The sequence below is a fragment of the Platichthys flesus genome, chromosome 23, assembly GCF_949316205.1.
Source record: "Platichthys flesus chromosome 23, fPlaFle2.1, whole genome shotgun sequence".
Lineage (NCBI taxonomy): Eukaryota > Metazoa > Chordata > Actinopteri > Pleuronectiformes > Pleuronectidae > Platichthys > Platichthys flesus.
In genome coordinates, this window is record NC_084967.1 from 4,757,407 (window position 1) to 4,779,013 (window position 21,607).

At 43.8% G+C, this 21,607-nt stretch overlaps 2 protein-coding genes across 3 annotated transcripts in view; both read right to left on the reverse strand.

Moving 5' to 3' along the window:
- Window positions 1–1,411: 1,411 nt before the first annotated feature.
- On the reverse strand, window positions 1,412–17,104 carry scaf11 (SR-related CTD-associated factor 11). 2 transcript variants are annotated; one of them, XM_062382669.1, is made up of 15 exons: window positions 16,939–17,104; window positions 11,211–11,257; window positions 10,977–11,122; window positions 10,626–10,709; window positions 10,177–10,256; window positions 9,914–9,993; window positions 9,786–9,823; window positions 9,625–9,698; window positions 8,537–8,662; window positions 7,929–8,029; window positions 4,809–7,007; window positions 4,155–4,474; window positions 3,831–3,998; window positions 3,622–3,735; window positions 1,412–3,477 (listed from the first exon to the last, which is right to left on the reverse strand). In XM_062382669.1, exons 2-15 carry the CDS (start codon window positions 11,227–11,229, stop codon window positions 3,382–3,384), a joined length of 3,645 nt encoding a protein of 1,214 aa, XP_062238653.1. In that variant the 5' UTR covers window positions 11,230–11,257; window positions 16,939–17,104; the 3' UTR covers window positions 1,412–3,381. The 2 variants fall into 2 exon arrangements, with proteins under 2 accessions (XP_062238653.1, XP_062238652.1); XM_062382668.1 differs by having other exon boundaries at window positions 3,622–3,741.
- A 2,736-nt stretch (window positions 17,105–19,840) lies between these two features.
- The window catches only part of arid2 (AT-rich interactive domain 2), a 32,471-nt gene continuing 30,704 nt past the window's right edge, over window positions 19,841–21,607 (reverse strand). The window contains exon 21 of the mRNA XM_062382706.1: window positions 19,841–21,509. Within this exon, the coding sequence (XP_062238690.1) occupies window positions 21,398–21,509 (112 nt within the window). The 3' untranslated portion in view covers window positions 19,841–21,397. The remainder of the gene's footprint in view (window positions 21,510–21,607) is intronic.

A 21,607-nucleotide genomic window follows, 5' to 3' on the forward strand; every position in this document is an offset into this window, starting at 1 on the left:
CACCATATTTAACACAATCATAACACAAACTTTAAAAGTGTTTTTATGGAGAATAAGGAAGGATAAAAATAAATCTTTCCCATTTATTTAATGGCATTTTACATCTCGCTCATAGCTCAAACACCAGAATGTCATTCAGCAACCCGCCAACCTCTGCCAGGACCAACACACTATTCAAACTAATCAAATTGCACCAAACTACACAGACTCATAGAAATCCATCTCCTGAATATCTTGATTTCTTTCATCAAGATCTGTGAATTTCCCCCCAAGAAATCAAGAAGAATTTCACAAAAATTCCAAATGTTACAGAAAGTGGCCCAGTAATAACGATTGCCTCTCTCAGCTCGTGTCCCATCTTTTGACCAAGTTACAATAAAACTGAGTCAGTAGTTTTCAGCCAAAAGAAAGAACAACAGACAGAAAGTGATATAAAGATAAGATCCTTGGCAGAGGTAATTGAACCTTTAAGGTAGCCTTGTGCATCTTTAACTAAACTAATAGGTTCATGGTATAACCTCTACTACCTCTATTTAGACTTCCAGCATTAGGACTGTACATGGAGGAGGTCCAAGTATTAAGAAAACATGTTTTTCCCCTCTTTATTTTTCCACTGTGGCCTTGACCATGAACCTGGATCAGCCCCCCTGACCACCTAGACCAGACACAAACTAAAACATGGCCCGTGTCCACTTGTCTTTCTCTGGGCAGGTGTTGTTTTACGACACCAAGTTTAAAACTGACCTGGATGTTACTCGGTGGGTCCGTAGATGATCTTCAGGACGAGGAGTGGGATTTCAAAATATCTGGTCAGGTGGACGTCAGACTTTAAGACCACTACTACATCTCTGAGTGTATAAAACAAATATATATATATTCATATAGTCCGATTTTTACAGATAGACAGATCTTGTCATTACTGTTGGGTTTGTTACTATTCATACTTAATACGGAATGAGGAAAAATCACTTTACCCCATAGACTGTATTTATAAGCTTTACCCTAGGCAACACTGCTCCCTAGTGGTCAACAGGAGATCACATCTTCATTCATTCAACTCCCTTTTACAATTTAAACATATCTAATAACATATTTGTGTGGCTGCTGCTCACCCTTACTGTGAATTAAGTGCCAGTTCTATAACTTTCCAAAAAAGTAATATCTGCTGTGTTCTCTAAGATGCCTTTGATTTATTCTATTTAATTGGCCCCTAAATACTAGAACCAATGCATCACTATAATGAACAGAAAAAAATCAAAGGTTCACATTAGGTCTGAATATCAAACATTGATTAGAGATAATAAATGTGAATAAACGCAGGGTTTGCTCACTATTGTATAAACACAACCCATAGACTGTGTCAAAAGTCTTTATGTGCATTCTATGGTACAAACCTCACGCTTACAAGATGTCATTATCAGGGAATTTATATAAACTGGCGAAACTATTCTGCATTGCACAAGTTACTACAGTCATCAGTCAGTGAGACCCAAGGCAAACACACATGCAGGACTTCACTCAAGCGGCTGATGGGCCCGACGCTCTGGACTGCGTGAAGAAGCTGTGGTCGGATCCCTGACCCTCGTTCGTGTTGTTGCATTTCGATTTCTCTTGCACGTCAGGTGTAAATAACAATGTTCAACATGGCTGTGATCCGTTCAGCTGCTTCTGTTTCAGGCCCCTGGTGCGGCATGCTGGCTCTGCCACGGTTTACAAGGGGGACGCAAACACCAAACCATTTGCTGTTAGTTTTACAGAGAAAACCTGTATTGTAGTATCGGATGTCTATCGAGTAAATTCTGCACACACACAAAAAACTATTCTTAAATTTATGACAGTTTCAACAGATATGAATGAATATCAGAGGCCCAAGTTATTCAAACTTCCCCATAACTGGATATAAGGTGAAGTGAAATACAGCTGGAAACGTTCTCTCTCAAACTACAGGCATCTTAGTCTTTTACATAACCAAGCCCAGTGTGCTGAGATAAATCCTGACTGGGGTGTTTGTATTCATCTCTTCCGTTGTGGACAAATAAGCAAACAAAAGTAGCGTTAAAAGGAAACATGAACAGCTTTAAGACCAAAACCTAAATGTGTTTGACCTCGTACAAGATATTTTTTAAAGCCTACAATTCAGATGATTACATTTTAAGACAGAGTAGAAATCGTGTATTAGTTCAGAGTCTAGTAACATGTTAACTTCCCCACACACACACAGGTCCACCCGCCTTCAGTCTGAGGAACTGAAATGACCCGTGTTCAGTGGAAAACAGTAGTTGGGCACATTTAGATGTAAAATATCGATACGATTAATACTCTGTACTGTAGCAGTGCTCTGACACTGTAAATCTATTTCATGGAAGCTGGTCACTTCCTGTCTGGTAGTTGTTTCCTTTGATGATTTAGGGAGTCTTGGTGGTTTTAACGGGCACAGAGACAAACCCTGTGCAGAAAACCAAAGCAAAATACACACATCACAGCAGTAGTTGTTTGAGAGGTGATTGTTGGGAAATGCAGTTCACCAGATGCAAACGCTGTGGCTCAAAGACGGAGACAAAAATGAGGATGCGCCCTCCGGTGGTAAGGAGGCGTTGGTGACAAACACACGGGGCATCAGGAAGCAGCTGATTTATTTCACTACTCTCTGGATACTTTGCACAGTTCATGTTCTGGCATTGACAGTTATTACACATTCAGGCAGGGTGTGGGGGTCAGTCTGACCTGGGTTTCCCCCCCTCCGGGACCTGCACCTTCCGCTGAACACTCGCTGCTGATTGGCCATCCCGCTCATCGACCAATCAGGGCCCTGATTACAATCACACTCATCAGATTCCTGCCCGTCACTGGGGCAACACAGAGATTAATAAAGGCAATGCACTTTTTTTTAAACTAGGCTTTCCTCTGAAATATTATATCATATTTAAAAAAGAACATTGACAAGAATCAATAAGCTAAGTGATCAGGAGTCCGCGGAGGAGACGTTGATCGTACCACCCGGCACCCTGGGAGAGGCTCTCCTCTACATGATCTAACGTTGTTCACTGAGCGTTGCATCGTCAGTATCGAGCGACCCTCTCCCCCGACCCGCCCCATGCCATCCTGCGCTCCTTACAGTAGTTCCCAAGTCACACGATCTATGCAAAATAAAGGGCTCTTGCATTACAATTTCTGATTGGGTCATTCTTTTTCTAACAAAATATGAAAATCTATAGAAAAAAATCTTCATTCAATAAAAGGTACAGATATCCAAAAAAAATGAAAATGCTGACGCTCCGTCCTCTCTCAGATTGGAGGCCAGATTCCAGCTTGAGGAAATTGCACTTGAGCAGCTGAATGGGTCGGCGAGGGGCATCGCCGCCCCAACAGCACGCCACAGATTCATTTCTTGCGGGCGTGTTTGTATTTGTCCACGTAGGCCTTCACCAGGTTGGCCACCTTGCTGGAGTTCACCTCACCGCTCTTGCTGTGACACACCTGAAGAAGAAGAAGGAGAACACAGCAAAATGTCAAATAAACTGTGTTTTTACCTAATATCAGATATTAACTTCCAGCGAGGTTAAAAAATGTATATTGATTAAAGTTTGATACATTTTACAATTTCAAGAGCGAAGCGTTCACCTTCTCTACTGCTTTGCGGACGATCTCCTTGTACTCCTCTTTAGTGACTTCCTTCTTTTGGTAATAAGGTTTCATGGCGTTCTTCACTTCATTCACAGCTCTCTCCTGGATCTGCTGTTTCTGAAGAGGACGACAGGATGAATGGAGACAAAGAAATGGAAAGAGAACACTCTCATGGAGAGGTGGGCAGACAGGCGGCTGAAACGAACCTTTTCCTTTTTGGAGCTGTCGGCGTGAGCCTTGTTATGGCCGTACTGAGTGGTAGAGGATGGGAACATCTGGCTCTGTGCTGAGTGCATCTGGGTCACTGCGACACCAGCTTTGGTAGGGGTGGGAAGCAGGGCAGGTTTCCCATAACCCATCATGGAACTCGACATCTAAGGCAACCCAGGAAATAACAATACATTTGAATAAAGCCTGGATTAGAACTGCATACATGCATCTTATTCGCTTATTGAATCTAGTTTTAATGCTAATAGAAATGCAGGATGGAGAACTTAATCCCTTCCCGCCTGTATCCCAGTTTCATATACCTGAGTCATGTGGCCATCAGGCTGAGCTGCTGCCATCTGGCTGCCGTGCTGCATGGGTGGAGGCGGCGGAGGGGGAGGCGGGAGGCCCTGAGCGCCCACAGCGGGCACCTGAAGCAGCGGCACTGCAGGGTGGAGGTGCAGGGGGACCTGAGGGGGCATGCCGTATGATGCCGCTGGCTGCAAGCTGACGGGCAGGGCTCCTCGCTGACCCTGCACGGGGTAGGGATGGTGGAGAACATTCAGTTGAGGAATCGCATTCATCACCGGCACCGGAGCGTTACCTGGGACAGCCGGGGCAGCAGGGTCGCTTTTAGAGAGATCTGGGGAGCAAAGGAGATGAAGTGAAAACTGTTGTATAAAAGATCTAACGTGCAGATTTTGAAGCTGGTTTAGGCTGCTGTGTATTTATATAAGTCAAATCAGACATATGCTTAGCGAGTTATACAAGAGAGCTTTTCAAAGGAATAAATCCAAAACCTCAAAGCACTAAAATGATCTTCCTTTCCGAGCATCGAAGACAGGACTTCTGCTGCTATTTTAGAAGGAGAGTTGGCTGATTCATGGCCTGCTTTTGGAACAGTTTTCTCAAGCAGTAACAGGTTGTGTTTTAGTGTTTTGGGAGTAATAACCAAGCAAAGACAGAGGAGGTCTCACCTGCTGCTGCTGCTGGCTGCTCCTCCTCGGATCTGTTCCAGCCTCCTGCTCCTCCCCTCTCCCTCTTCGAGTAATAGTCCTGGACGTCGGCAGGAAGCGATCTCCTGACAGCCCAGCTGGATGCTGATGACCATCCCGACCGATCGGCCATGGAGTCGTTTGGATCCATGTCTTTCCTCCGGCCACCGCCGCGGTTTTCGTTGAAGCGGCTGTATGCATCATTCCCTGAATTGCTGCCTGTACCTGAGAAGTTGTTTCTGGGCCAGCGGCTATCGCCCGATTCCTCCTGATTGTAAAAGCTACGGTTGCCACCGCCTCGCCCTGCACCGCGCCCCCGATCAAACCCTCCCCGGCCCCCCCTGCCTCGTGAATCCCCTCTGTTCCCTTCACTGTTGCGTGGACCAATTTGCCGGCTCCTGCTCTCAGCGTCCTCGCGAGCCTTTTCTGTAACCCAGTCAGGATTATCTGACCAGCTCTGGCGTTCAGGGGAACCTTCAGCAGGAGCACCATTTTCTAAGCGGCCAGCGCCTCCTTGATACCGCCGTCCCTCACTACCTGACCCACCACTCTGTCCTGACCTCCATCCGCCCTTGCGCTCCTTCTTCTGAGGAGACTGCTCTCTGGAGTTGGGCCATTCGGGACTCCCCCGTCTGTGGGACCTTGTTCTGGATCGAGACCTGGACCGAGAGCGGGACCTGGATTTAGAGCGACTCCTCGATCGCCGTCTCCTCCTCTCATGGCTACGCTCCCTCCTAGAATGGTCTCTCTCGCCATCCCGGTCCCTGTCTCTTTCTCTGCTGCGAGCCCGGGACGAGTGGCTGGAAGGCGGGCTGCCATCCCGCTCTCTGGACCGTGAGCGCGAGCGCCTGGAAGAATCACGTTTGGACTCTCTTTTAGGTGACCAGGTGGAGGTCGAGGAGTGGAAGCGAGAGCGCCGCTGCTTGCCGTTCTTCCTCTCTGGGCTCTTTTCCAACTCCTCTTGGTCCTTTTTGGTCTCGCCCTTGGTGACTTGGCTTTCAGAAGGCGGGGGTCCCGCAGCAGCTGTGTCAGCACTCTCCTTCGGCAGATCCAAAAGGGCACCATTACCATGGTCACTCGTGGGTGAACTACAGTCCATGGGGATGACATTAGTATCATCCTTGGATGGACCGTCATCCTTGGTTTCTTCCCCAGAACTGTCACCGGCTGACTGCGCTTCGGAAACAAGCTTTTTAGAGTCAGTGTCATCAGAAGCTTTCGTTTCTGGATCAGCTACATTTTCCTCTGAGTCTCCAGCAGGGGGCGAGCCAGGTTCTGACAAGTTCCCCAACGATTCAGCCTTCTTATCCTTGGCTTCTTCGGACTCTGAAATCTCCATTTCATCATCCTGCTCTGTTTGCTCATCGGCGCACGGAGACGTCAGGTCTTCCAGCAGAGCGTTGTGAGAGTCAGAGGGTGAAGGAGTCTTCTCATAGTCCTTGTCTCCAGAGGAAGCTGGGCTGGGTGGCTCTTCCTCCTCCTTCTTGCTCTCGTCGCCCTCGGAGCATGAACTGGGGCTGTGAGCAGCCAAGTCAGGGGGAAAGTACGGCGCATCATCGATCTCATCTGGCTTTTCTTCTTGTTCTTGTTCATTTTCATGAGGTGGTTCCTGAGTGTCATCACTGTCCTCTGCAACGTCGTTACTCAGAGATTCTGCACGTATGTCAGCAGAGTTGACACCGTCCTGGTCTGCACTGAGGCTCCCTTCGGTATCAGAGTGCTGCTGCTGCTCTGATATTTTTGTATCCTGCTCTTCATCACTTTTGTCGCCTTCTTCTTCTTCCTCCTCCTTCTCCTTGTTGTCAACTCCGTCAGCCTCTTCTTCCTCCTCACTAGCGGCCAGAATGCTAATGGGTTCGGGAGAGCGCTTTTTTCTTTTCGTGGCTTTCCGCTTGCCGCTGGCCTTTCGGTTTGTCGCCTTCCTCTTGGCCGGTGCCTGAGAAGTCTTGGCCGGCTTGGCAGCCTGGTGGTTGTTAGACGAGTCAGAGTCTGATGAACTGGACTGAAGCGGCAATGACGGGTCAGTCGCTGGAGTCTCTTCCTGGGTTTTACTGTTGCGTCCGGATCGTCTGGTCGGTAGAGACTCTGTCTCTTTGGTGGGTGCTTTGGAGGTTGAGGCTCGGCTGCCTCTCTTCTCTCCTCCTTTGGGACATGTGATGGCGCAGACAACACCCTCAAACACTGTGGGAGAGAAGTTAAATGATCAAGAACCCTTTTCACTGGCAAATAAGAGCCATGTACACACATTCAGATTCCCTTTTGTAGCTGACGCTGACTGGCACTTTCACAGAATCAGTTGGAATCGCTTATGTCAGCTATTGCTAATTAAATGGTAATGTAGCTTGATGGGAACTCTCAACTCCAACAAAGTGATCCATCTTCTCTCTTGGTGATCTTTTCATGTCAACTTCAGGAGGTGAAACTCCCAAATGCATCTTTCATTCACGTCATATCAATAATTTTAAATGGCCAATTTTAAATAATTCCGTATGCTTCAACGATAAATCTCAGGTTACCCCTCTATGATGCATTTCTCCAAACAAAGTATGCAAACTTATGGGGTGTGTGTGTGTGTGAGTGCTTCGGTGGCCAAGTGGATACAGTGAATGCCACGTAACCACAGCATCCACAGTTAAATTCCAGCTGTGGACTTTGCTGCATGTCATAGCCCCCCCCCCCCCCTTCTCTCTCTCCTTGTTTCCTCTCTGTCTTTTCACAGTGAACTACCTTAGTAATCTTGTTTTTAACTGCTAATGTCTCTCTTTTGAACTTTTTACATTCGCATTAGAATGTTTTCTTGTGTGTCCTTTACTCCATCTTTCTCTCAAGCTGTTTTTACTTTCTTCTATCTATACCTGTATTGTTTCCTGTGTAATGTTTGTATTTTAAAATGCTATATAAATAAATCTGAGTAGACATTCCGATAAAAAAAAATTAAGGTTAAATTGGAAAAAAAAGTAAACTTTTCAGTATGAAAGTATCTAACTTTTAAAAATGACAACCACACCGCTCCAATGATCGTTCAAACAATCTCAAAATCTATTGTTAACATTTAACACAGTAAACTCCAATGATATTCACAATGTGTCCAATGTGACTCACCAAAATGTCCGGGGCTGAACAGTGAGCTGGAGGTCAAGGGAGATGAGCAGAGTCCAAATGGAAATGGGCTGTGGTTCCAACTTGCGGGATGGAAACTCCGCCTGTAAAACAGAGACGAGGGTAAAGGTAATGCCAGACTTTCCATCTATGGCTGAATAAATGTAAACTAAGCCTTATATAATGTTTCATAATTTCATATTATTTTATTATCATCCCTTCGCTATTGAGCTGATACTGGGCCTCCAAAGTCCTGATGCTGATTACGTATCGCAGCGATGAGTAAAATGTCCGTCCCAAAGTATGAGAATAAAACGTGCTTCGCTGCACTGAACCAAGGAATCAGCTCTTCTCTGTGGTTGTGTGACTTACTGTCAAACATTTGAATAACTGGACAGTGGAAAAGCAGGACAGAGACTTTTATTTCCTTGCTTCTATATCTCTGCCACAAAACTCCAACTGAAGTTATTCTGCTCTGGACATTAAAGAGAAAACTGCTTCCAACCTGCCTGGAATTTGTGTGAGCAGTCCCCTGTACAGCTGTAAAGTGTTTTCTGAGTTCCTAAAGAGAGATGATGTGCCCTGCTAGTGTTCAGGTGAGCTTTCATTACCTTGAGGTGCCATTAACAGGGATGGGAGCAGCAGGAGACAGCCACGGACAGTCTTGCACTTGGGCTTTGCACGGTGTGAAACCAGCATCGTAAGGTATCTCCTCTGTCACCCAAACAGGCTCTGCACTGCAGGAACAAGACAGGAAGTTAGTTGTTTTTATGAAGTACTTCACAAATGCTCCAGCTGCACCATTCGTATTTTAGCTGAAGAGAATGTTTGTTGAAATGTGCTGTAAATTACAAACTTACTGACACACAAGCTATAGAAATGTCACCATGTTTTAAAATGACATAATATATACTATCAATAAAAATGATGAGAGTATTTTCATATTTTGCGTAAGACTTGAACCCCAAATGTCAGAGTCGGGACACGATATCAGTGTTTGTTAAACGCATGCAATGTTATGACAGTGGATGTTAGCATTTGCTAGCTATGTCCAAAGATCACTAACATTTCTCCTGCTGTTACAGCCCCCCCGCCTGCCGCTTCTTCTGCCATGTTTGTAAAATACACAACAAATGCAGAGCTTGCTGCTCATGCATCTTGGAGACTTGCTGACTTTGGTCAATGCTGGACTGTATCAACCAAATCATAATGGTTCAGTGTTTCTCAGCAGCGCAACTGCATCTAGGAGTATTACTCTGCGCCGGTCAACAAGAGACTCTTTTCCGATATAAGATAAATTCATATTTATGTTATGTACATAGTGCACCTTTGTGTGGGATGTCATTACTCACTGTGGTTGATGCTGGACAAGTTTTTAACATGAGCTTTATACTGTGGTTATCAACTGCGGTTATATGATCATTTCAATTTCTAGGTCAAACTAACTGATTGGAATTCAAATTGCAAATAGACCATTGCAGGCAATGTGGCTTGTATTCCAGCAGGGGGCCTGCTTAAAACGCACTGTTCTCCTGACCTATTGACCTCACTGAACAGCAAGTTATTGTACTGTCTCACAACTAGGCCACACTACAGGACCTTAGTCCAAACACACACAGCATTACTGTTCTTGTCATAATTTATCAGAATATATATTACATACTATAATAATACATTCATTCAGGGAAGTGCAGCTTACATGTCCTGTGCTGATGTGGTGGTTAATGAGACACAGGGAGAGGGTGACCAAGTGCAGCACTCTGTTCCTCGCACCTAGAGAAAATACAAACATTTACATTCCAGTAAAAGTCAAGCAATGCGCATATATGACATTCAAAAAGTACCAAAATAAGAACGTACCTTTTTTCTGCTCAGAGACGAGGGGTCTTCATCGTTACCTGGAACAGACATTTACAGACAGTTAGATCTTGCTGAAGAGATGTGAGTAGGACAGCTATGTAAATGTGTGAAGAAAGGTTTTGACATACATTTCCTCACAAGTCCTTTTGTTATGGCATCTGCTGTCCTCTCTGCCTTTTGCCGTCTCAATCTTCTTGCCGGTTTACTTCTGAAAACAAAACACCTAAATTGTTCAGGGACTGGTTTCCAAACTAAAGTGCTTAAAAATCAATCAAAATCAATCCTAAAAACAAGAGAGAAAGATACTACTACATCTGTTTTCCCCAATTTCAACGGCTTAAAAAAGGACTATTACACCTTATGATTCCATTTTACAAAAGCTGATACTCACTTGAGACAGACTTTTTGTTCAGGGTTTCTACAGCAGCAAATTTCAGCTTCAAGTGGAGTTGTTCTCTTCCTCACAGGAACCTTTAAACAGCAAGGACAGAAGAAGATTGTGTTTTAGGGCTAAAATGTTTAACAGTTTGAAACAATGGATATTCAAAGCTCTGTGTTTAAATGACGGTTGGCATGGCTGGTGCACAGAGACACAATGAATGGTAATTGACAAGTAACTGCATCAAAACCATATAATTTGCAGTTTTTAAGTTGTTCAAAATGTGCAAGGTAAACAAAAAGCTTTATGCAAAAAGATTCTGTCTACAGAGCCAGAGGACAAGTGGGAGTCAGTGAGAACATTTCCCGCTGAAAACAGGCCAGGGGATATCTTCTTTAAAGACCAGCAACCCTGGTATCTTAAGCTATGACAGAGAAATAGCAGGTATGAATCCGACTGACCTGAACACAGCTCAGATTCCCGTCCCATCTGTAAACATTAGTGAAAGGTCTTCTGTCCACCGGACAGGAAGGAGCCATCTGCAACTTTAATGTAAAACACATCCAAATCTTAAAATAAGATTGCACACTGCTTAACAAATAAACAATGATTTTGAGCTGTACAAAAAAAATTACATTTCGCAAACGAGCTGATGCCTGCCTCTGTATTGTAGAAATTCCACACTATGACAATTTTAAAAGCCAATGCCGTGTGTTTAATTCTAATAAACAGTGGTGGGAACAAAATCCCATCCAGTACAATTATGCTTTTTGGTCAGTATTCAGCTCACGACTACTGTACAGCTTCTTTACCTCTGCCCATGTGAGGAGGCATCTGAGACAGAAGACGTGGCAGCAGCTGTCAGGCATGGCGAGCTCGCCTCCGGCCAGGAAGCCCAGACAGATAGGACACCTCTCTGCCTCCTCAGGATCCGTCCCATCAGGCGGACCCTGGCCGCCTAAAAATACAGGGGAGGAGACACAGAATCAGATGGGATATTTTCTAGGATGATACTTCAAACAACAGTAGCCTAAAATATTACTCACTGCTTCCGGCTCCAGTCATGTCCGGTCCTGAGCTGTCCTGCTCACGCCTACAACGCAGAGAGAAGGAGACAAAATTAAGAAATGAAGCAGAAAGTATAGATACAAAAAGAGGAGTTCAGCTGATTATCTGAATTAAATGCATTATCACAGCAGCAAAACACACCAAAACAATACTGCAAAAGTCCAAAGTGATCTGAATTGAGTTTAGATCCTCATCTGTCCACGGTTTAAAAGCTGACTATAAATGGAGATACAACTCCCTACAACTGGGTTTCCTGCTCAGATGGCTCAAAGGCAGAAAGCAGAGCAATCAGTGGCCTTATATAGTAAATACAACCCCAGCGTAAAAGCTGCAGACTTCAATCACTAGAGCTGATTAACATTAACAATGGTACGATTAGAAATGCCTCAACTGCTGAGAGTGCCTGGTTGAGCATTGGCAAGTATGCAAATCGATGTACCTAGGTATATTGGTTTCCCTCCCAGTAAACTTTCTTTTCCCATAAATCATTTCTTCTCTGCTCCAAAACAGCAGTTGGGCTGTACTGCCACTGACGAGTAGTGTTATTCGAGTGGTGAAGAAGCCAGAGGTAGCTCACTTCAGCAATTTGGGATTATTTCAAACTGGAAGCTCTGACAAGTGAAACAGCTATGTGTGTCGAATGCATGATCCCGCTTTCGAGGGGTGGCATTAGCCAATTACACAATAGCAATAAGCCATACAACGACAGCAATCAGCACTTCTACACAGGGTTAATAGCATCGAGCTGTTACAAAATGTGATACAAGTTTTTAAACTGCGCTGGTATTAGATCGATGCTCAGTATCAGCCAATGAGCAAAGTCCAGGCAACCAAAGGGAAAAATCCTGAGTTAACATCACTGTTTCCGAGTCTACCATACACACATCAGTGCTGTACAGAAGAAGAAAAAAAACAAAACATAATTGCATGTCGAATGTTTGCCAAAGACAAATTCAAAAGACCAAAAGATAATGGACCAAAGGTTTTGTGGCCTGATAAACCGAGGTTGAATTGTTTGGGAAGAACACACACTGCTACTTATTGTGTGGAAAGGCTAAAAGATGGGAAAGATAACTTATGTAGCAGCAATGAATAAGAAATCTCTTCCATTCATTCCTTTTGGGCAGCACAGATAACATCCGAGCTAATCAATCATACAGTCTTTGACCAGTTAGCCCCGACACCACTTTAATACCGGGTTTCAGAGCCAATTCCAACGTCCTCACACTATTACCAGCTGAACAATGTGAAAGGGGAGATGTAACCTTGCTACCTTGCTTAGCTTCATCCCAATGTGACCCCACTCTGAACTAAGCAGCAGGAAAAGTTAGGTTTGAACGGTATTTATTAACTCTACAACACCAGCAGTTTCTGCAAAACCCTGATTTCTGTGCCACATTCCCACATATCAGAAATAACTTTCAGCCTCACAGAAGCAGCTGGACTGCTCGTGCTCATTTTCCTCAAACAGTCCAAGTAGTGAGTGTGTGTGTTAGCTGTGAGCTAGCAAACGTAAATATGTGGGAGTGTGTGATGAGATGAGGAGGACCTGACAATTGTACAAGCTTTTAACAAGAGAGCAACTACTGTTTCTTCATAAAGCATCTTCATCAGTGTCAGCGTTGTCTTTTCAGTGACTTGTACAGTCGCACCACCTCTAAAGCAGGACTTGTTGACTTGAGGCTCGACAGTTGGCGTGCACGACGCATGATACTGGCGCGATCGTCATAACGACAACAATCTTAGTTTCGGGCTCGGGACACAACATAGCCAGCTGCTAGACGTGCACAAAAAGAGATGAGCACACACAATGTTCACTTGCTGCCTGCTCTGTAACGTTTAAGTGTTTTGGATTGGCTTGCACCTACTCCTGAGTATTTGATTAAACGCAACTGCTTACATAGACCCCATACAGCAAGTAGACTATAGAGGCACTGACAAAAAATGCTATAGGCTAAATGCTATATGTATTATTTCCATGGTTTTATTGAAATAATTCCACCTGGCTAGGGACGCATGGATCACGGACAGGGACCACGGACAGCTCCGCGGCCTGGCCAAACCGCCAGCAAGTCCGGGGCAGTCACCCAGGAGCCATGCACAGCTCCACTAATCCACATACAGTGTTCATTTGGGGTCTTTTCATACATGTTTGGGCCGAGAAAAGTTATTTCTTACAGCTTTTAGCGGCTCTGACAGTAATTTACTGCTCCTCTCTGTGTCTACGTCATCCGCGCTGTGCACTGGGCCATCTGCGTCAAACCAAACCCAACATGCCGCCATCTCCTCCGGCTCTACATCCGTGGACCAAGCTTACAAAGTCTGTTGTTTCAACCCAGTCTGAGTTTACACGTGTGTCTGATCAGACAATGTGTGTGTGTGTGTGTGTGTGTGGGTGTGTGTGTGTGAGAACGCGAGGGCGAGAGAGGGGAAGAGAACAAGCGGGAGAGCTGATGAATGCGTGCACTGCTCTGAAGACAGATTTAATTAAGAAAAGTACAGATTATGTGATAATCAGTGTTGATATTGTGGCGACAATCTTGGCGTCATCTTTTAGACTGTAGTGAGTCAGAGATGTCAGTGGAGCTGGGCTAAACAAATGCAATTTGACTCGATTTGAGACGGAACACAAGTTATCACAGTTCAATAACGTCTTTTGCAACACCTATATCGCTCGTGTTGATATCACGATGAAGATGAATTTGATATATCGTGCAGCCCTATAACCCATAGTAATGGATTACATCTGGCAAGATCCAATTTTCAGTTTCACTTGATGACTGTTAAAATGACATTGTTAATAATATTATTTGCAGTTAACCTTCAAACTAAGTCATGTTTCTTAAGAGCAGAGGGGAGCCTCAAACTCCGACCTCATGCCTCCCTCCAGTATTATGCCACTTATGCCGGGTTTAAAGTGCTACGTTAAGAGGAGCCGTCACAGAGTCTACACAGTCATCCTAGCTACGCAGCAGGCCTGGCTCATGTGCACAACCTTAATTTTTTTACAAAGATGGCTACAAAGATACCACATGGAGACCACAAGAGCTGAGACTGGTCAGCATGGCCTGCCTGTTATTTTTATACGTGTGGTTCTGACAATAAAAAAGTTTTTAACGTCCTTGGTAGCCTTCTCATTTTCAGAAATGCTTCACAGCATTTGCATCGATTGCTTTCAATGCAAATCATGACCTCACCAGGATTCTGTCACAATGACAGAAAGAACAGCCACTGCACAGGGAAACCGTCTCCTGTTCAGTCATGCAACCAGAAGCTAACTGAATGTGAGGTGTACACTAAGCACATCACGTGAACTGGAGCTGTAAATTGTGTCATAAATAAAGCATTGTGGATTGTACAGAAATTCCGAGGTCTACGAATCACAGTGGTGTGATTTCATAAACAAGCATGTTGTGATACATCTATAGAGTATCGTTCAGTGCGTTTTCTCAGCCAAAATGATATCCTAAATTTGACACCGAAATTGCGACTCATATCACAATAACTATACGAGTCGAAATATTCACATTGACTTTTTTTTTTGCACAGAGTTCAGACATTGATTTAAAAAAAAAAAAAATTTATAGGAGCCTTAACATTTGTTTAGAGATGACAAATAAACACCTTAGTCTTTACTGGTGGACAAACTAACAGACACTTTTTCTAAAGTAAAACGTGTGTAATTCCTGCTTCGTGTGTCTCATAAACTCTCGAGTGAATCAAACAAACAAAGGTAACGCCAGTACTCTACAATACACGTCCTAATAACTTGTGATCAGGGAGGGTGTTCATTGTTAAAGTGTGAAGAGGGGGCAGGTCAGAGGGGGAGTGAGGAGGAAACAGACTCCAACACAGGATGACCGGACCTCTAATCAGCTTCTGTCCTGATCCTAAAGCAGCAGTGGTTATAATAATTCAGCAGTGGAAACCCGCTAAAACAATGAATGTAGTGGAAAACATGTATCGATTATGCTCTGTCACTGTATCGATGCAGTCTTCAACCTCCATGCTGAAGCACAAACATTAACTCGTGAGCTGCTGCTGCGGCTGCTCCTAAACTCTGTGCTGTGTGGGTCAACCCAACCTGACGTGGCTATAACGCTATTCCAGCCACATGATTGGTTTGGTGACGTGCTATTCTCATTTTCATTGGCTCTTCGTGTTGTCAGTCAAAACATAAATTGGAACGAGTTCCATCGACCATGACTTCAATTTCTATCGTAGGAAAAGTTATACCGTGATAATATCGCTACTGTTGTATTGTCCAGCCCTACTGTGCTGTCCATGCAGTGTGTGAGTGCACAAAAACTCAATGCATGGGTCTGAATGATCAAACTGTACTGTAATGTGATTTTATCAAGACAAAACTAAATCTAAATAAATATAGACCCTTTACACTATTACTTGTTCTAAACTGTAGTGAATGAACAGAAATAAAAGAGAGGGAAGGTTATAGGCTACAGATTTAAATCCTGGCCATACAGTGGTTTGTATTATTGTATGAATTATCACAATGTATTTGTGATTGCTGATATTATACATCTGTAAAAAGCTAATTTTAATTGATATCTTCGACTTGTGGATGTATTGACCAGGCTGTGGTGATGGGGAATTTACAGTATGTATGAGCTTTATCATTTAAACTGTAAACTGGACAAGTAGAAACACATATGGCATAGATAGATGATAATAAATATATAAATGTTGGTGGATGCAACCCTTAATTTGGAACTTGGAAGTTTACGATTGAATACTCTGCATTAGGCAACAGTGTCTGTTAAGGTCGCTACACTGATAACGATTTTGTGAAGAGCTGAGATCAGTTGGGATGTTTGGGATCGAATGTGCAGGAACGAGCCTGTTCCCCTCCGAGTTCCGGTGAAGCAACACAAGTCCCGCTCGCCATCACACCTCCGCAGCGGGCTCACAGCCAGCAGGAGTCCGGTGTCTGACACTTAAACCCTGCGATGGCTGATCCAGGCTCTGCTGATCCAGGCTCTGCTTCTCCCGCTTCGTTCGTGACGATCGAGTTATTAGCCAAAGTGAAACCAACACAACAGATTGGGAGTGGTGGCTCTGGAGAGAGGAAACCAGCGGCCCTCACTTCAAAAACACTTAAAGTAGTCCCGGTCAACACAGGCCATTCGTCTCCAGTCCTTGTGCTCAAACTGTCATCTATCCGCTGCCCATTGAACACACCCGGATCACTTGCAAACCCGAAATCCTCCAGCAATGTGTAGCCTGGGGTTACATGAACACCTCATGGTAACTTCTATGAATAGAAGGAGGTTGTTGTGGTTAAAGGGGAGCTGGGCTGGCAGATAGAAAGCGGTGAATGCCTGCTGCTGTTTGGGGCAAACACGGCCTGGCTACTGTAAAATTAGCACAAACTTGATCAACCAGTGCCAACACGACGGTGTCAACACGGTTGTTGTCGCTTAGCCAGGCAGCTATCGCTAGCTAAAACGCTACCTGCGAGCTAGCTGGCTGCTGTTAGCACGACAGCAAACACGGGTAAAAAGCGTCTAATCTTAGCTACGGTGATTGCAATGAAGGTCACAAGTTAGCTAGCCTGGCTAGCGGCAGCAGTGAAGTTAGCTAGGGGGGCTAGCTGGCTAGCCGCTTTGAACAACAGCACCTGCCTACGTCGCTTTTAGCTTGCTAGCATATAGCTCCAGTTAGCTGGTGACAAGAGTCGCTACTCACCTGTGAGTGCACCTGCGGCTGGTTTGCAGCTCGTAAAGTGTTCCTAAGAGTCCAGAGCTCCGCTATGAAGCAACGATCACTCGCACTATCGCAGAAGTGTTTTGGGCTAAAAACGGAGCGAAGCTTTCAGAAAGTCTCAGCCACATGTCTCGCGGTCTGCCCGAGAGTCGCTGCGAGTGGCGACACCAACCGGCCCCGCCGAGAATTACAAGGTAAAGCGGATTCTGTCCATCTGGTGGCGTTTACGTTCGATCACAGTACAACAGCAACAGGTGGAGGTTTAAGAACTGAGGACATGACTGACTTGATGCGATCGTTGTCTCATATCTGCTAGTTGATATTTCAAACACATCAGCAAACTAGATTTATATGAACTGTTAAGAACAGGAACAAAAGTTAATCTTTACCAGATGTTTTTTATCAAACCTGACTATTTCGATCTAAAAAATGTGTATTATCTGAAAGAGTTACAGTAGATAGCTGAATGAACAATGGTAAGTGTAGCTGAGATGGTCCAAAATCCTGGTCCCGATCAGACAGATCCATCCAGTCCACATCAAAGACACATCCATGCAGTCCACATCCAAGACACATCCATCCAGCCCACATCTAAGACACATCCATCCAGTCCACATCGGAGACACATCCATCCAGTCCACATCAAGACACATCCATCTCTCCATCCAGTCCACATCAAAGACACATCCATCCAGTCCACATCACAGACACTTCCATCCAGTCCACATCGAAGACACATCCATCCATCTATCCAGTCCAAATCAAAGACACATCCATCCATCTATGCATTAATCAATTCAGTCCCCATCAAAGCGAATCAATCCATCCATCCATCATCTATACTGCATATATCCTATCATCAAGGGTTACATGGGGGCTTGGGCAAATCCCACCTGACAATGGGTGAAAGGTGGGGTACATCTAGTTAGTCTGTCCATAGATTTAAAGACAAACAGCAATTCATGCTCGCATTCCCACCTACAGTCTGCATGTCTCTATAACTGTGTGAGAAAGCTGGGGTACCCAGAGAAAACCCACACAGACAAGCCCCTGGCTGAGATTCGAACCTAGACAAGAAAAAACATAACAGAACATCTCCTAATGGGCACAAAGAAGAGTCCTACATTCAGCTGACACAAGACATCATAAGCTATTCTCATGTTTTTAGGATAGCATAAAACAAAATTTAAGTGGGTCCACGGAGGAGTCATCTCATATAAAAGTGCACAAAACACTGCTGGCACACGGCTTCAGATATACCACGAATACTGAGGAACATGCATGGAGGAAAAATGAACCAACACTAAAATGTCTGATTTTACACTAACAAAGGAAGTTCTCTGACATGTACATTGAAACACAAAATATGTTTCGAGAGCTGTGGGAAGTGGATCGCTCAGCAAAAGTCATTTCAAAAATTAAATTCTAATGATAGAAACGATGAAAGTGTTCAGTGGTTAAAGAGAACAAGAGGCTGAGCTTTGCCTGTAAACAGAGCTTGTGAGGTCAAAACAGACCTGAGGGCTGTTTGAAGTCCTCACTACCAACCATGACAACTGAGCGATGAATATTAAAAACACTGGCATCTGTTCAGACGTCTCCGAGTCAGCTCAGAACACAGGAGGCCTGGTGAGGCTGGTGAAAGTCTTGTCCTCTGTTGGTGTAAACTAAACTAAAACTTATTAAAACCCATTACCTATATTAAAGTGGATGTTTCAAGTGTTGGAATCAGTTTGGTTAGTGTGTATTTATACTTCTTCCAGTACAGGTAGTGGAAATTCAACCATAGTCTGTATATAAAGATGGACGACATGTCTGCTTTTCAATAAGTTAAACCAAAACTCATCAACAGCCCCCTGGTGGCCATCACAGCTCCATCCCTGATCACTGTTTTGCTGAATACTTCCCAAAGTCTAAGATGGCAGCATTCGTCTCCAGGTTATCCAGCTTCATTTTTGGATAATGGGACACATTGTTGATCTAAATGTACCGTATATGGTAATAACTATAACCATGCATCAGCTACCTTCAGCTAGCTTCACTTATTTTATGTCTATTAAATATAAAGTTTTGGTATTCCATTAATTTATCGATGACTTTTAACTAAATATTCATATTTGATTCTTCAAGTAACTTTTAACAACCTTACTCCTCACTTCACCCTGTTATAAGAGCCATTTTAACAATTACTCTACCTAGAGCAATCTCTTTTGACCATTTAAGGTAAGTTATTGCCATTTAAATTAATCCATTACCTTTTGATAAGTAATTCATTAATTCAGCTACAGCCATTCATTAAACCACTTAACATGAGACATTACCATGGCCACATTTTTCACCATTAGCTATATTTTGACTAAGGTATACATTTATCAATACCCATATATTTGAACAAGTGTATTTTAGCAAACCTTTATCAATTTGGCAACTTTTAGTATTTTTTCAACCATACAGCGTATCTATATTTATCCTTTAGCTACATAAACATCTGGCAGATTTTAAGTTAAACATGTTTTGACATACAAAGGCTGCTAATGAAGTTTTTTTCAGCTCTTTCCACTTTCTAATTATGACCTTAAGCATTTAAGACCATTTTTCTCTTGCATCCAATCAAAACACATGGTATACCAAATATTACAATCAGCTTCATATATCAATTTATTTTTAATCAAATCTCTAATACAGTTTTTCAAACAATCTGAACTACTCAGTCTTTTCAACGTCACCCTCCACCCCAGGATCTGCACAAATAGAGCCTGGGGCACAAATACCCCTGATTTGGAATCTCTCTGAATGTGCTTCAATGAAAAGTCAGGAAAGTGGGATAAGCTTGGTGGGGTAAAAAAAAAATAAATAAAAGGAAGAAGCAAGTGAAAAACCAAAGCAAAATGTTCAGTGTTTTATTTAAAAACTATAAACAGTCACCAAAGTAAATAAAGCCAATCTCTAACAGACTGTTAGGTCTATGTATAGTCACACATCCTACTGACACCGCAGAAATGAGGATGGTTGGGTTGCCCCGGTCAGATGCTAATACGACAGGCAGTCATAAATGTTACACAACACACGGTAGAGAGGACAGTCTGAGGACATGAGCCGGAATGTGGCATGGTATTAAGAATGAAAAAATAGTACAATAAAACTCCACACTATATTAAGATAGAAAAAAGTAGTGAAGAAAATATCATACCTGCACGTAAAGCAAAGAACACAGGAGAAAACCTGTATAAAAACTCCATGTATTTAAACCAATTTACAAATACAAAAGAATTTTGGTACGCGCACTGTGCCCGTACAATGACAAAACGCTTACAGTGGATATATGTCACTTGTGTGTGCGTGTTGAGGGGGAGGGTGTGTGAGGGAAGAGGAAGGAAAGAGAATACCTTCAATATTTTTTTTTCTTCTACAAAATGACATGAGATATATTATTCCATACTCTTTCAGCCAGCAAAATGAGTTCTACAAGGTATTATAATACAAAAAATGTCACAGTTCCACAAAAAACTGTTTTTCCCCCTCCCTAAGCTTTACAGCATCAGTACCTTTGCAGAAGTATTTACAGGTTTTTAAGTACATTCATCCACTGCTGAGTATAGAATCACATTAGATACAAGTGACCAGGGATCATAAAAAAGCAAAAAAAACAAACAAAAACAAAGGAACATACTACTTTATTCAATCCTACCAAAGTAATGCTTCTATTACTCCACAGAGCAAGTTCTCCAGTGGCTGCATCGGCATGAAAGAGGATCTTCTTTATATATATTCACAACATATTTACAAGATTCTTTTCATTAATTGTAATGGTATTCATTTCAATAATAAATAAGTGAAAATATATTGACTCAAGTAAGAAAACCAAGCTACCAAGTTTCTAAAGAAAACAAATCTCTGCGCCAGTTGCCTGCTGAGTCCTCCTCCACCCAACCCTGGGGGACGCATACCATGGCCCCGCCCCCTCTCCGCCTCCCTGCCCACCTGTCCTCTTCAGTCGACAGCCACTCGCATCAACGCACACATCAGTTCATGGGACGAAGAGAAAAAAAATAATAAAAACAACAAAAACCTTGAACAAAATGTGCTCGTGTTTGGGGTTTCGGCGGTTGAGTCCCTTGGGGGAAGGAGTCGTAAAGAGTTCCCCCTGGTGGGCAGCTGGTGGAAGACCCCGGTGGCAGTTTTTGTGTTTGTGTGCGTGTGTTTTTTTGTGTGTGGATGGAGGGGGCGTTTGGAACACAGGTTGGCTAGGAGGGAGGTGAAGGGGGTTGAGGGGTGGCAGGCGCAGCAGAAGGAGGGTCTTTGTTGCGGATCCCACCCTCTGCTTCCCCTGTGGACCCGCCGTAACCCGCTACGGCTCACCGGTGGCTCCTCCCCCTCTCGTCTCAGGAGAGGGATGGGGTTGGTGGGTTAGTTGTGGCTTGTGGAGGTTGTCCTTATGGCGTTAAGCCTGGAGCGAGCGCGTCAGTTCATAAAGGCATTTGGCGAGCGTGGTGGAAACCTCCATGTTACTTAGCGCAAGCACAGAGAGGTGCGTCTCATGCCTCTTTACCAACCTGAGACAAAAGGAGAGAGCAAGGCAGAAACTTTAAGAAACAGTATTCAAGAAACAATGACATCTTCTTTCAAAACACCCAGGTATTAGCAAAATAAA